The following is a 16,104-nucleotide window of genomic DNA, read 5'->3' on the forward strand; positions in this document are numbered from 1 at the left end:
TGTGAGGCACGTGTTGCAGAGGAAACAGCGGTTTTGATGCAGTTTAACATTGCTAAGATCCCAGAAACTGGGATACTCTGAGTATTGTGCAGTTTTGTCAGAAATACAACAGAAGAGCAGCTAGTGTATTTGTTTACAGTGCAGCCAAACAAACTGATGCTGTTTTAATTAAAACAAAAAAAAACAGTCAATAATTGGCCCTTTTTCATCAGTCCACGTTCAACTGCCATCTGATTTTTTTCCTTACGGTGCAAGCAGTTATTCTTTGTAATATTTAAAACACATTTTAGAAAATGATCATGTCTTATTTTGTAGACACGGTTTTGATCATTGAAATTAGCGCTAACCCCTGTTTTCTGACGTCATCACAGTAGAGGCTGCTACGTGTTTCGCCACAAATTTCACACTTTTAATTTGAACTAGCAGCATTAGGAAACGTAGGGTTAGCATTAGCAGTAACTTAACACAGCTGCGACGTGGCATAAGAATTAACAGTAAACACTGAGGCTGATAGCAATGAGATCAAATTCTAAACTGTAACACTGGATTACATGCTGCGTTGTTTCCTGTTAATCCCTTGTGTGTGTGAAGGCAATTTGAATCCAGCACTTGAATGGCACAAACTCCTGCAACTACTATATAGAGAGGTCATTACAGAATGTAAATACATTTAATAGCTAATGCTGAAAAAAATTACAATAAATAGAATAAAAAACTGGGTTTGATCACATGCAAATCTTAAGGATTAAAACTTGAGCCTAAATTATGAATGTCTTAAATGTTGTCACTCCTTATGACTGAACTGTTGTTCACAAATGTAGTTACTCGAGTGCACGCACACACACACACACACACGCAAACACACAAATGTATATCTAACGATTTTCGTATCCACTAGAACAAAACATTTATTAATGAGGCAATCTGTGAATCACTGTAGAACTACTGTGCTTGTATACTTGAAACTACTGAAACGCAGTACAGACACGGACACAGTACACATTACAAATTGTTCAATACAGAGCTCTACAATTATTGATTATATCTGGGCTGTCACTCAGTGGGGGTCCAGACTAAAAGAGGCTAGATTTAAGTGGGAGTGGGACATAAGACAATGATTTAAAGGGCCATACCAGTGTTTTTACATGTTTCCTACAAACCATTTTCCAAAGCAGTCCATAATGTTTACAATTCTGAATGTGTTTTTACCATCTTCCAGGCAGCCGGTAGATTCCTTCATGTCATGGTGGTATGAAAATTTGTAGAGACTTGACGTTTGCTTGAGTTCAGTATTCATGTGAACATCATGTTTTTTTTAGTCACTGGAAGTCATATTATGTGCCAATGCTGAGCAGATTTTTCAAACCAGTATCAAACCATGCATATGCAATGTGCAAGAATTTCCATAGTGTAAAGAAATTAATAGAATGCAGTGGAAGCATCAAAGGAGAAGAAACACTCGAAACAATAGTACAACATTTTGGAAATTACACTTAGAGATAAGATGAGAAGATATACATCAGTGTCATGGCTGTGTGTTGGCACAGACCTGGAGTGAGGACATGGTTAGCTTAGCATAGCATAAAGACTGGAAGCAGGGCGGAAAAAGCAGCATCTCTGACTAAAGTGCAGAAGATTAAAATACTTCTTTAAAAATGCTGAAAGAAAATATGTGCAAAATGTTCATACAAAGTATTTGTGCTTATTTAGTAAATGGTTACAACATGCATAAACACTGATATGGGCCTTTTAGGTGACACAAGTTCTCCACTTTTAGCTTCTAACCCTTTAATTTGGCTGTGTCTACACAGCTGAATGTCTACATGATCAATATACACTGTATGCTACACCAAATCAATTTTTAGCAGTTGTCAAAATATCCATGTCAGTAACTTTGAGGAACAATTCAGTGCAGTGTTACAGTGTTTTAACCAGGATGGGTTTCTGAGGCCCATTCATGTTAAAGGTATTTAAAGGTGCCAAGAGCCAGTATTATGTGCCAAATCTTAACATTTCACTGTTTTCATGCACAGAAAAAAATGACAAGTATGGCCCACTTACATCCCACACAAAAATGCAACGAAACTGTTGAGCTGTGGCCAGTTTTTCTCCCCTGACGAGTGACTTTACTGTCTACATGTCAGCAGAGTTTCTGTGGTTTCTCTGCTCTTTGGGAAATTTTGACCACTAGCAGTGCTGTGGAGCGCTGTTTTGTTTGTGTTGTACGTGCACACAAGCACACGGCTGGTGCGGTTTATACCCTGCTGTTGTTTCCACACTATTACTCTGATGGACAGTTTGTGGCCGTAATGTCTATTGTAATCACATGCAGGACGAAGGCAGTGAAGAAGACTGCAGGCTAGCAAACATAGATGTGAACAACGCAAGAAGAGGTTTGGTGAAGAAAATGCACTCATTAGGCCTGAAGGATGTTTTTGATGAGTAACACCAAGCAGAACTTTGTTTACAAGAAAGCTCCACAGGCCACCTTTAAATGAGGATTATTTTTGGTTTTAAAAAAATAGGAATACTATATATTCTACTTTGCAGTATTCTGCAGAAAAAAACACCCGCTTACCATTAGAAACCTGCTAAATATTTGTTCACACAAACTTAGACCCACAGGGTGACCTTGATAAGGTAGCCAAACACACCAAAACAGTATTCCACAGGTGTGTCGCAGTGAGGAGAGCAGCTCTGAGCTGCTGCAGGGAGCACCATAGGAAGTTCCAAAAGTTTTGCTTCATTGCACAAATTGTTCACCTAGTGATTTCTTCCATAGTTCAGTTGCTTGTTCTTTCACATGTTTTGTGCATTTGCATACGAGGTATGAACAAATATTATTTAAGCAGTCCACCTATGATTTGGTCCATTGTTGCCACTGTAAGTGAACTTTTTTTATATATTGGCATGTTTATTTTCTGACACAGTATTTGTTATTTCATACACTGTAAATGTTGTACAGAATCTAGTTAACCATTCATGTGCAAGTAATTCTGCTTATTAAAAGTCTTGTTTTGACACAAAATAAGAAAATGTGTTGTAGATTATGATATGAACTGAATAATATATAGCACACTTAAAAGTGTCATAGCCAAAGTATTTACCTGGAATAATGAGATTAAATATAATGACAAAACATTACAGTTTGTCACAAGTCACATGTGTTCACTTTTATTTATTTTGTCTATTGCACATGGAATTATGGTTGACCATGTTATACAAACTAGATGTGTAAATAAAACCCATTCGCTTTGGCATGACAAATCCGGCCCTGGCTGTTTGTTCTGTCTCCAGCAGGATTCATAGCTCTGCTGTCCTGTTCGAGAGTTCCTGGAAACCATAAATCAAACAGTGACCAGGTGAAATTATTTAGATGTTTCCTTTCTTGGATCATTTCCTGCATTCCTTTACTTTTGAACATGTCAGCAGATGATGGTTGTCTCATCACACCTTTTGACACTGCTGTTAGGTGCTTCAAGGCTCCTAGTTACCCTTATTAAGTAGTAATTCATGGCCAGATTTACCTGTTGTTGGGCCTTCATTGACCTGTTTCCTGCTCTTTCTGCTTGATATGCATTTATCACCCCCAAGTTCCCGCCAAGCGTTGCAGACAAGGACCTGAGAAGCATCCAGTACAGCCCTGCTGGAATAAAACAATTAGGCCCCAGCTTTTCTGTATGTATTTGAGGGCACACTTGCAACAACAATAAAGGCATTAAAAGTATAATTTGACTGGGAACCTCTGCAAAGAGCCACAGGTCCAGGTACAGTTACAGGCCTTTTTTCTCAGCAGTCAGTCCACAATAACAGTAGTTCTGTTCCGTTCAGGTGTTCCAGGAAGTTGTGACAGTGATCCAGCATGAACAATACCAGGACCCTGAAACTGAAGCAGCTACATGGAAGCATTCAGCATTCATGTACTTTGTGTACAGTTGCCCCAGTTAGTAAACCCAAGGAAAAGTATGGTTTTCTCAAAAAAGGACTGTTTCAAGCAAAAATGTCTCATACAGAATACAAACATAGACTATTTTCACAGCAGACATTTTCATTCATACTGGGAGAAAAGCATGTGTACCAGTAACATTAATGATGGTTCAAGTTGGAGTACATGCAGCAATCAGCTGGTATATCTGGTATTTATATGCTGCTGTTCCCTGACACCTCTGCTCCTGATACTGGTGCTAGAGTCAAACTGAAAGCTTGAATTTGTCAGTGGATCTCCTGGTTTCTACATTTGTAATACTGCCTTGAAACACAGTTCCTTGTCGCACAAAGATGCTCGAAAATACAGTTTTTACTGAAATCATTAGAGTGGCAAGAGGCAAACAGTAAGAGTTCATCTTTTATTTAAAAAAATAACGTGTACATGTATTTACAATGATCTTAGAAAAGGAGTCTTGGAGTCAAAAGGCTTGAGGAAATGTATTTTAAATATCAAAGAGCCATTTAATGGATAAAGGCAGACATGTTTTTCTCACTGTGTTTGTGAGCTGAGGTGGACGACCAACAGCCGACCATATGACTAACATTTGGTTAAATGCTTTACATTTATGGTGTCATACTGTTATTTTCCACAGATGTACTATACTAACTGCTACATTCCACACCGGCATTAACGCTTATTTGATTTTGTAAATATATTGGATTTCTAATCCAACAGCAACTTTGATTAAATGTGACAATCTCTAACATGAAATATATTTATAAAATAACAGCGCTTAATAGAATAGACAAGTTTCTGTTTTTCATTCATTACCTGCCATCCATACATATAAGCAGGTTGGCCCCATGTACACTTAGTATTTCAGTTTTGGATAAAATCCAGATGACATTTACTGCACTTCCAATTACACCTTATATCTGTCTCTGTGGGCCATCACAGATCTGACTGAAACCATGAATGTCTATCAATGTAATTTCAGTGTACCTGTAGCTGCTTTTATCACAGGGGACAGACCCTGCAGAGGCTGCCTCCACTGACTGCTTACTGACGTAGTTACAGTTGGGTGGAGTAAAGCTTACGCATGTGTCTTGGAGAGAAAAATACATTTACAGCCTTTCAACATCTGGCTAAATGTCCAGTCTCAGATTTCAACTGAAATGCTTCTTGAATGCATTTACATGCAGCTTATCTGATATCGGATAGCTATCAGATCCGCCCAAGATGCATGAAGTGATTCAGTGTAAATGGGGTCTGATAGCTGCAATAAGGGGGTAAAGTACGACTGCACTCAAAAAGAACTGCTTTGTACAAGCTTAGCCCATTTGACCAATCACTGTGTGAACTGTGTGAAGAGAGCATGTTGGATTGTAAGATTTAAAAAGTTTGTCAGACACAAACCCCCAATTGCTTTGCCCTAAAATTCTGAGTTTTCTTAACTGATTGGAACGTATACTGTATGTCATTCACTGAACTTCCCGTTCAGCAGGTGTCTCTGTGTGTTTCTTCACACAAGAAGTGACTCTTCCTCACGCTATATCTGACACAGAGAAACTGATGATTCACACTTTAACTCAGTCCCGAAAGCAGGATAGAGAGGTTCAGTGAATGTGCAGTGGAAGGTGTGAAGGTGGGTCAGCGTGTCAGAGGAGACCCTGTAGAAGGACAGAGTGCCGGCAGGCCAGTCCAGGTACACAGCTACTCGGCCGGAGTCGAAGGAGGAGTGGATGGGTATGACCACTCTCCTGTTTTTGTGACAGGCGGAGAACTTATTATCACAGCGCAGCAGACTCCAAGACTTTTCATTCTGACCAATCCAGCAGTCGTCATCCTGCCCTTTCCTCTTGATTCCTTTGTACGCCACTCCAATATTAACCCATCCCTCCCACTCCACCTCCCAGTAACAGCGCCCTGTCAAACCCTCTCGACACAGAACCTGCTTCCAGTGCTGAAATCGCTCTGGATGGTCGGCGTACGGCAGCTTCTCTATCACCTCTGTCACTCTTCTGTTGTCCGTGGACAAAGAGAGATTACTGTTTACTGTGTTTGGGTCCAGTGTGAGTTCACAGGCATCTGATGAGGAGAGTAAGACAAAACATCATTTTAAACCCATTATATTTCTAATAGATTCATGCTTCAATTAAAAATGACAAACACCTCTACATATTATATCAGGCAGCATCCTTACAACAAAACAAAAACTGGCATGATGCTTTGTCATAATGAATCAAAGTAGATAAACACACACTTACACTTCCTCTGACCTGACTTCAACCGCTTCTCTCCATCATGTTCCACACTGGGGATTAGAAATACAAGTCAAATAAGCATATTCTCAATTATGAATAATGATAACATTCCTGCATCACATAAATCCACAAACATATATGCACACGTGTGCATGTGAGACCCCAGTAGTGAAGTGCATTGTCCTTTGTGTGATCGGCTTGAAAAGATCAGTAAGAAACAGAGCAGAACACATAGCTGGAGTCGGACCTTGAGGAAGCTTTTTTTAGTTGGACTTGACCTTGTTGCAGATAAGTTTGTTGATTTTGAGTGTCAAACTGTTGTGATAAGGCATTCAGCTCTCTTTTTGAAAGTGTGGTGCTGAAGAAGGCTCCACCTGTGTAGAACGTAAGTGCTAACATTGGCAAGGACTGGCGCACATTAGACCCACATTAGACCCACATGTGCAGCAAACGTCCAATCACAATGAAATTCATTTGCATGAAAAAGGATGAGCTGGAAGCTTGATGATGTAGCAACTACTTGTGGGGCTAGTTTGTGAAGTAGTGTGGCTGGCAAGGTAGCCAATTGCATGCCATTGTAAATATTCTGCTGTCAGTTAGCTTAGCAAGGGCAAGAGTGAATCCGCTGATTGTGGCAATGTCACTAAAGTTGTTGTTGATATCCTGGAAAAAGCAGCAAAAAGCTACGGCCTGCAGGCAGTTCATGCATGCCATGGTAGCAACCCAAGAGCCCGCTGGTGAACACCACAGGTGAGGGAGGCTGTCAAGCCCAAGAAGTTGGTGACTCGGTTGAGAAGTACTGCAGTTGCAGAAGTGAATCCTTGAGTAAGGGAGGGCATTGGAAAGGATGTGTCTAATGATTTCAGATGTCTGCAACCCCCACACATCATAAACTAGGATGTCAAGTCTGAGACCAACCCCGAGCAACCAGCTTTGGGTAGTGATCAAAAGAGTGAGGTTGCAGATACGAGCAACCTTGATAAAGTTTCCCTGCATGGTGTCACTGCTCCTTTGCATTAAAATAAGCCAGCTTTGGGTGCCTAGAATGGATTCCTCTTTCTCGGTAAAACTGACTAGAGGGAGACGTTAGAGTAGACTCAGAACATGTTGGAGAGCAGCTTTGGGATTCCCCAAAAAACAAACCCAAGAAAGAAAATTGTGATTACCGCAGTGATTTTGACCAGGACAGGGAACTCAATAATGAATCCACTCAGTGGAAACTATCTCTGCTGACAGCAAGCCTCTCCATACCTCACAGCAGTCAGTTGCAGGCGTGGATCCTCTAGGACGGCTGAAAGCAGCGTCCTGCCTTGGTCACCTGGATGATTGTAGCTCAGATCCAGCTCTCTCAGATGGGAAGGGTTACATCTCAGAGCCGAGGCCAGGGCAGCACAGCCTTCTTCAGTGATCAGACAGCCTGACAGTCTACCACAACCCATGGAAAGCAAGCAAGTAGCAACACATTATTGGGTTTTGTTCCACTGAACCCAAAGGATTTCTGAATCCTATTGACCAGTGAAGGTTGTAGACGTGTGCTTGTCACAGGCAAGTTAGTATTGCAAACTGCTTTTATCTTTCGACTGAAGGATACTGACCTCAGGGTTTCCAGCCTACAGTGTGGGCTCCTTAGTCCAGCAGAGAGCAGACTCACTCCTGAATCCTTCAGATCGTTATCACTCAGGTCCAGTTCTCGTAGAACGGAGGTTTTGGAGCTAAGAACTGATGCCAGGACTTCACAGCTTCTCTCTGACAAGTTACAGCCATTCAGCCTGGAAAAGCACAGAGACAGGAGACAGACAATTTGTCTTGTAATCCTCTGTACAGTGAATGTATGGTTTAATATATCTACTTTGCTTGTTTGGCAGTGCTCCTACTGTGCTCTTTTGGAGATGTTGATCACAGGTAGCAGCCTGAGAAGACCATCTGCAGAAGCAGAGTATTTCCTCAGGTCAAATACATCCAGGTCCTTTTCTGATGACAGTAAGATGAAGACCAGAGCTGACCACTGAGCAGGAGACAGTTTGTCTGTGGACAGACATCCTGAACTCAGGCACTGCTGGATCTCCTCCACCAGAGAATGATCATGCAGCTCATTAAGACAGTGGAACAGGTTGATGCATCTCTCTAGAGTCAGATTCTCCTGGATCTTGTCCTTGATGTGCTGCACTGTCTTGTGATTGGCATATGAGCCACACTGTGTCTGTTTCAACAGGCCTAGTAGAAGAGTCTGATTGGTCTCCTGTGATAAACCCAAAAGGAAGCGCAGGAACAAGTCCAGGTGTCCATTTGGACTCTGTAAGGCTCTGTCCACAGCAGCCTGGAAGACTGTCTTTTCATTTGATCGGAATGTCAACAATTTAGACCACCACCAGGATCTTGATCGTGGTTCTGACAGTAGGTCGACACCAGTGTTGATGAATGTCACAAAGACATAGAGAGCAGCCAGAAACTCCTGAATACTCAAATGGACAAAACAGAACACCTTGTCCTTGTACAGCCCGCACTCCTCTTTAAAGATCTGTGTGAACACCCCTGAGTAGACGGAGGCTGCCCTGATATCAATGCCACACTCCATCAGGTCTGATTCATAGAAGATCAAGTTGCCTTTCTGTAAATGCTCAAACGCCAGTCTTCCCAGAGACGTGATGATGGTGCAGGTCTGGGTGCTCCACAGTGTATCTGTATCAGTTCCTCCATGATACTTGACATTCCCCAGTTTGGACTGAACCAGCAGGAAGTGGATGTACATCTCCGTCAGGGTCTTGGGTAACTCCTGATTTTCATCTGTTGTCAACGCATTGTCCAGAACTGAAGCAGTGATCCAGCAAAACACCGGGATGTGGCACATGATGTGGAGGCTTCGTGACGTCTTGATGTGGGAGATGACTGTGTTGGCCTGCTTCTCCTCTACGAATCTCTTCTTGAAATACTCGTTCTTTTGGGTGTCAGTGAACCCTCTCACCTCCGTAACCATGTCGACACACTCAGGAGGGATCTGATTGGCTGCTGCAGGTCGCGTGGTTATCCAGAGGCGAGCAGAGGGAAGCAGTTTCCCAGTGATGAGGTTTGTCAGCAGGACATCCACTGTGGTTGGCTTTGTAACGTCTGTCAGGATCTCATTGTTGTGGAAGTCCAGGGGAAGCCGACACTCATCCAGACCGTCAAAGATCAACACAACACTGAACCTGTCAAAGCTGCAAATTTCTGCTTCTTTGGTCTCAGTAAAGAAGTGATGAAGAAGTTCCACCAAGCTGTACTTCTTTGCACTCAGCAGATTTAGCTCTCTGAACGTGAAGGGAAATGTGAACTGGATGTTGTGGTTGGCTTTGTCTTCAGCCCAGTCCAGACTGAATTTACGCGTTAGGACTGTTTTCCCTATGCCAGCCACCCCCTTTGTTAGCACCGTTCTGATTGGCTGATGATCTCTGCCAGGTAAGGGTCGGAAGATGTCTTCACATTTGATCACAGTTTCTGGCCTCGGCGGTTTCCTGGATGTTGTTTCAATTTGTCTGATCTCGTGTTCATCATTGACCTCCCCGCTCCACCCCTCTGTGATGTAAAGCTCTGTGTAAATATCATTCAGCAGAGTGGGGTTTCCCGCTTTAGCAATTCCCTCGAAAAAACACTGGAACTTCCCTTTCAGGTGAGATTTGAGCTTTTGTTGACATAGAGGACCAACAGCTCCTGAAAGAACAAACAGAAGAAATACAATCAAAGCGTAAATGTGAAAGTAAAGCAGATAAAAATCCACATTAGTAGATAAAAATAAATGATAAATATGTACATTTTCCATCTGAAAATCTCAATATCCCACAAACTTCAACTATCATCATAGATATGGTAGATATGGTAGTTTCATTGCTTTCCATGGGTGCTGAGCAGAAGTACAGTAAGATGTATGCACTGCTCTGCCTTCAAGATGTTTTGAGTGAATTTCGGGTTGAATAATGTTGCACCGCTTTAACCAATGAAAAATGCACTAAAATGACTAATGGCTGCAACTGGACAGTTAATAAATTCTCCTTAAAGCATATTTCCCCTTCATCAACTGCCCCCCATTAACAAGTACTATTAGCCCCACATTAGCCCCTAGTTTGATTGGTCATTTTGCCCTTATCCAGTTGAAAACATGTGTTCCTCCCAGTGACATAAGGCCAGTCGTCAGCAGCTCCTTAAACTGGCCATGTGAAACTATGTGAATTTAACCTTGATGGAATGGGGTGATGGCTGCTGTGTACTGGGGTTATTATCGTAAAGTAAAACTGAAGCTATATCGAAAATATATTGTAATATAATATTATAATATACTGAAACAGGCTCTTACTGCTCTGCAGAGAGGCAGCCAGCTCCTCCTGCTTCATCTTCCTCAGGAAGTGCAGTATAATCTTCAGAAGGGCTTCCCTGCTGCTCCTCCTGTGCTCCTCCTCCTCTCGGTCCAACATGTCCTCCTTCCTCTCTTGACCCTCTGAATCTGCAGTGTCACCTGGACTAAGAAGCTGTTGAAAGATTTTCAGCTCACTCCTCACAAACGTGGTGACGGTCTCCTCAAGCAGCTGCAACAAAATAACATGGAGGATAAATGTGTGAAACAAAACATCCAAGCCACCGGGCATGAGCTGCCTCTCAGAAAGTTTAGCCTGTCTTGTTGTATTGCATTTTATTTCTCAATGTAGTAACATTTTACTAACCCTGAAAGTGGACTCCAGGTCTGTTTGATGCTTCTGTGCAGGCTCACGACCGGTAGCCTCTGATCCCTCCTGGTGGTCTCTGACAACATGACCAGGTAAAGACAGGTAACGACACACACTGAGCACATTTTTTGAGACACAAAATTTCATGAAACACAAGTTTGCAAAATTATGTGTTTCCTACTGTAACACAAAGGATGCTGCAGTTGAATTTGCACCTGCACACTGTCATGGAAGTACATTTTATGCTAAGCATGTGACAGTACATCCTGATCCCTGCCTGGAGTATCTATAGCAAATAAATACAGTGATATTTCAATGCTTCAAAATACTTACATATTTATATCTTCAAATGCACGGTGTTGAACTTTAAAATCAACCAGGCCACCTATTGAATGGTCACTCTTCATGGACACACAGCTGGGTGTAGAGTCTGGCCTCTCATCCTGGATTCTGATTGACAGAGGGAGGAGCACCACGGTGAATTAGAAATGGGGAAAGAGCAAGTTTGAGTTCAGCGTCTTGCCCAGTTGACACCTCAACATGCAGACTGGAGGAGTCTGGATCGAACCACCAGCGTTTTGATTACCTCCTGAGCCACAGCGCCACACGTGAAATTGACAATCAGAGCAATTTCATTTGATAAACAACAACAAACCCTTCAGTATTGAATTATTTAATAGTCATTCATACATTTTGACCATTCCTTCTGTAAAATCTGTGTCTTGCATGTCCTCCAGTAAATAAGAACCATTCTGCCATCTTTCCAAAACTACAAGCTGTTTCATTCTTCAAGAAATCTGTACCCCTGATTGCTCCACATGAATTCTTAATGACTGAACAATGCATCTGAAGAGCAGCAATACTGAAAAACTGGCTTGTTTATTCATTGGCTCAGATTGCTCATAAAACTCACCTGTTGTTCAAAGTCTGTCTGTCTTTGAAATCAACCAGGCCACCTATTGAATGGTCACTCTTCATGGACACACAGCTGGGTGTAGAGTCTGGCCTCTCATCCTGGATCCTGATTGACAGAGGGAGGAGCACCACGGTGAATTAGAAATGGGAAAAGAAGTGCATTGATATAGAGCTTTATCTATTCTGCCGACCACTTGGAGCGCTTTACAACACATTCACCCATTCACACACACACTCATACAGTGATGGCAGAGGCTGCCACACAAGGTGCCAACCTGATCAGGAGCGATGCAGTGCTTTCTATCCAAAGCACGCCACAAAGTTTCAGTGCTCACACAAACACACACTGATGACGCAGCCGTAATATGGAGTTCAACGTCTCCCCAAGGACATTTCGAGCCATCAAACTTCTGATAAGTGGATGACCCCCTCCCCCTCCTGAGCCACAACCTCCAGACATGAAACTGGCAATCAGAGCTATTTCATTTGTCAAGTGTGATAACAACAAACCCTTTGGTATTTTGTTATTTTATTGTCAGTCATACGTTTTTATCTTTATCCTCTGGATGAAAGTAATAAACGAGAAAGGAAGACCAGCAGAGTGTGGGCAAAGTAAATAAGTAACGCCCTCTTCTTTCCTTCTATAACTTATTTCTGTTCAACAACAAATCTGAGCCCCAGGTTGCTCCTAACATGTTTAGAGCACTCACTGATTCTACGTGAGAAGCTGACATATCAGCAGTCATGAGTAGTCCTCGATCTGTGAAAACAGTTTGAGAACATCTACTGTGGCTGTCTGGTGAGATTTCTAAAATCAAGGCACTGTTATGTAGTGTATATATCTCAGACTTTGACCTGGAGCATAGTCTGAGAGGGGAACGCTGATGGTGTCATCAGATCTGGACTCAGATGTGTGGAACAGAAAGTCTGCGTTACAAACCAGGGCTAATCAGTTTAAAAGGAGTGGCCGTTTATTATGGGAAATGTAGGATCCAGCGTTTCTGAAGCTTGACCTTCTCTAGGGCCTAAACATCAGAATATCTCTGCCTCTGCTGCCTCTATTTGTATACTGAAAAACTGGCATGTTCATTCATTGGTTCAGATTGCTCAGTTAACTTACCTGTTCTTTAAAGACTTGTGTCTGTCTTTGAAATCAACCAGGCCACCTATTGAATGGTCACTCTTCATGGACACACAGCTGGGTGTAGAGTCTGGCCTCTCATCCTGGATCCTGATTGACAGAGGGAGGAGCACCACGGTGAACTGCATTGATATAGAGCTTATGTATTCTGCCGACCACTCAGAGCGCTTTACAACACATTCAACCATTCACACACACACTCATACAGTGATGGCAGAGGCTGCCATGCAAGGCGCCAACCTGCTGATCAGGAGCGATGCAGTGCTTTCTATCTAAAGCACCCCACAATATTTCAGTGTTCACACATTCACACACACACATGCACACACAAACACACACTGACGGAACAGCCATCAGGAGCAAGTTTGAGTTCAGCGTCTTGCCCAGGTGACACCTCAACATGCAGACTGGAGGAGTCTGGATCGAACCACCAACGTTTTGATTAGCAATTTCATTTGATAAACAACAACAAACCCTTCAGTATTGAATTATTTAATAGTCATTCATACATTTTGACCATTCCTTCTGTAAAATCTGTGTCTTGCATGTCCTCCAGTAAATAAGAACCATTCTGCCATCTTTCCAAAACTACAAGCTGTTTCATTCTTCAAGAAATCTGTACCCCTGATTGCTCCACATGAATTCTGAATGACTGAACAATGCATCTGAAGAGCAGCAATACTGAAAAACTGGCTTGTTTATTCATTGGCTCAGATTGCTCATAAAACTCACCTGTTCTTTAAAGACTTGTGTCTGTCTTTGAAATCAACCAGGCCACCTATTGAATGGTCACTCTTCATGGACACACAGCTGGGTGTAGAGTCTGGCCTCTCATCCTGGATCCTGATTGACAGATTACAGAGGTATTCTTCAAGTTGTAGGTCACTGAGCCTGAGAGAACTGAAGCGTGCCCCTTTTGACATATCTCATTCAAACAAAATAAACTACAAAATACACACCTGAATGAATTCTCCTCTGAACCTAGTTGCTCTTTAAAAGCAATAACTCCCCCTATCTCTGGCTCTCAGCTGTGACTGTGCTGCGTTAGGCCTCTGTGAGGCCCACTGAACAGGACAGCGTGCGCTTTCTTCCACTTCCACAATAAATCCTTGCTCAACAGATCAGCTCTATTTTCTGTATATTTCATTTTCAGTGTAAATACTGTCTCTAAGCCCTCATCTGGTGGAGAACTACTGAGCGCTTCATCTCTGAGTATGGAAGAAATCTAATTTGTTCTAACAAATACTCAAATCAGCCTATAAAATACCCAGAGTGTGTAAGGTTTTTAAATATTTGTCAAACATAAACTCCTCTCAGGTTGCTAAACTGCACAAAGCCGCCCCCCCAAAAAAACACAGGAGATGACTTCAGGGTCCTCAGCACAGACAAGTGGGTTTTAAGTGGTACCTGGAAAGCTCTCTTAATGCTTTGCATTGTGATAAGGAGAAACAGGCCGTTTAAACAGCGATGCTCTTTGAGTTAAAGCAGGCTCAGCACCATGGACAGCGACCCCTTTGATCATAGACTAATGCCAGTCAAAAGAGTTACCTGACCCCCAGGCTAGCTGAACTAAGAGCCACGTTTCCATGGTAACAGTCTTTCACGCCTGCTGACCACAGGCACAAAAAGAGTTTTTCAAGAGTGAGCGCAGTAAGTGGTTGGACATACAGCAGCAGTGTGGAGACTGCCTGTCGTTTTCATGATCCTGACTGATGAGTTCGCAGGAAGTACATGAAGAGGACACAGCGACTGAGCGCTGCTGCAGGAGATGCATTGTTACAGTCTTCACTGAAGTCTCATAGTAACATGTCCTTGTCACTGTTGGATTTTTAAGAAAAAAAGGCCTCTGAAATGAAGGAGGAGCCTGAACATGCTGTGCCAGGACAAAATAATTAAAATCTTCCACATCTCACATGTAGTCAAATGTCTCAGCTGCTATTCAAAAGCTCTGTGATGCTGAATCCACAGTGGTGGCAAGAGCCTCCTGTCCTCAGCTGGTTTGCAGATTTAGCTGCCGAAGGTTTACCTTCTCTGTATCTTGTACATATGCAACCTTGTAATGCATGTACACAGAGCCTGAGTCCAACCACAGAACAGCTAGAATCAAACATCATTGTTGAATATGTCAAAGCAATTCTGATAGATGTCTTGCCAAGAATATATAACAACAGTGGGACGATAAACTCTGATAATAAACTGCTAACTGGGAATAACCTCAGTGTCAAAGTCCAAAACACTTCGCCACAGTCCAGAGATCACATGTCAGGTTGACTGAAGTTGTAACTGAGTCCTCTAAAGAGCAGCCTTTCTATTTGATTAAAACAGCTTTGAAATCTTTTCAGCAAAGAAATATTATTTTAATGCCAACAGTACTAATGTATAAACAAACACAAGTGTTTTATTGATTGGAACCTGCACTGGCTGTGCAAAGTTGTGTTATTAATGAAATAAAATGTTGACTACAGTACCTTTCCATGTTGAAGTGACTGCCGCTGCTGAGACGAGAAGTGAAAGTGAACTGCAGAGAGTGGAGAAATGAAGAGAATTAATCTTTACAAAACAATCTAATAAGTTCAAATAATGTAGAAAATACTGTGACGTACATGGTCAATGTTCGTCTTTTTAGATTAGAAATCAATGATGGAATAAAATTACTTTTACTGTCTATACGTCATCAAACCAACAAACAAAAATAGACTGTTTCTGGAGGGAAATTAAAGCTAGACGTTAATAGAATTCCCCAAAAAAGCAGAATTACACTCACTTAAGTCGTTCCCATTTGAGGCCGCAGCAGGTCGTGTTTGTTTCCCAGTGAAAGTGTTGTGCTGTTCTAGGCTGGACTGAATAAAGAGCTGACTGTAATGTCATGAGCTTGTATCAAAGTATAAAGCAGGTGCTGAGAGGACAAAGATCAGGTGGTGCAGGTTTATTATGGTGAAATTTAATCGTCATCACCACAATAAAGAGCAGCCTTGGAAAATATTCACAGCCAGTAAATAACTGCTTCCAAAGAAAATCACAACACAAGTTATTTTATTCTAAAAATGAGAATGTCCTAAAACTATTCAGACCAAATCATTACTGATCAACTCATGAATTATTCATTTATTATAGGCAATGAAGTCAAACACAATTTCCATGTGTTCTCTCATTTAAATCTGGTGG

At 42.0% G+C, this 16,104-nt stretch overlaps 1 protein-coding gene across 1 annotated transcript; it reads right to left on the minus strand.

Annotated features, from left to right (window-relative positions):
- Window positions 1–5,477: 5,477 nt before the first annotated feature.
- LOC121620474 (protein NLRC3-like) lies at window positions 5,478–14,713 on the minus strand. The gene is made up of 13 exons (XM_041956516.1): window positions 14,671–14,713; window positions 14,488–14,548; window positions 13,672–13,782; window positions 12,919–13,029; window positions 11,797–11,904; window positions 11,217–11,333; window positions 10,881–10,959; window positions 10,517–10,745; window positions 8,067–9,876; window positions 7,788–7,961; window positions 7,444–7,617; window positions 6,196–6,242; window positions 5,478–6,016 (listed from the first exon to the last, which is right to left on the minus strand). Exons 1-13 carry the CDS (start codon window positions 14,711–14,713, stop codon window positions 5,478–5,480), a joined length of 3,603 nt encoding a protein of 1,200 aa, XP_041812450.1.
- Between the last annotated feature and the right edge of the window lie 1,391 nt (window positions 14,714–16,104).

Source organism: Chelmon rostratus, chromosome 17, assembly GCF_017976325.1.
Source record: "Chelmon rostratus isolate fCheRos1 chromosome 17, fCheRos1.pri, whole genome shotgun sequence".
Classification (NCBI taxonomy): Eukaryota; Metazoa; Chordata; class Actinopteri; order Chaetodontiformes; family Chaetodontidae; genus Chelmon; species Chelmon rostratus.

Excerpts from the sequence above, each read along its gene's own strand:
- LOC121620474 (XM_041956516.1), bottom strand. The coding sequence starts at position 14,713 with ATGCATCTCCTGCAGCAGCGCTCAGTCGCTGTGTCCTCTTCAT. Across the intron at positions 14,549-14,670 it reads AGTCGCTGTGTCCTCTTCAT|CAGGCGTGAAAGACTGTTAC; the intron begins GTACTTCCTGCG and ends GCCTGTGGTCAG. Across the intron at positions 6,017-6,195 it reads GAAGTCAGGTCAGAGGAAGT|ATGCCTGTGAACTCACACTG; the intron begins GTAAGTGTGTGT and ends TCTCCTCATCAG.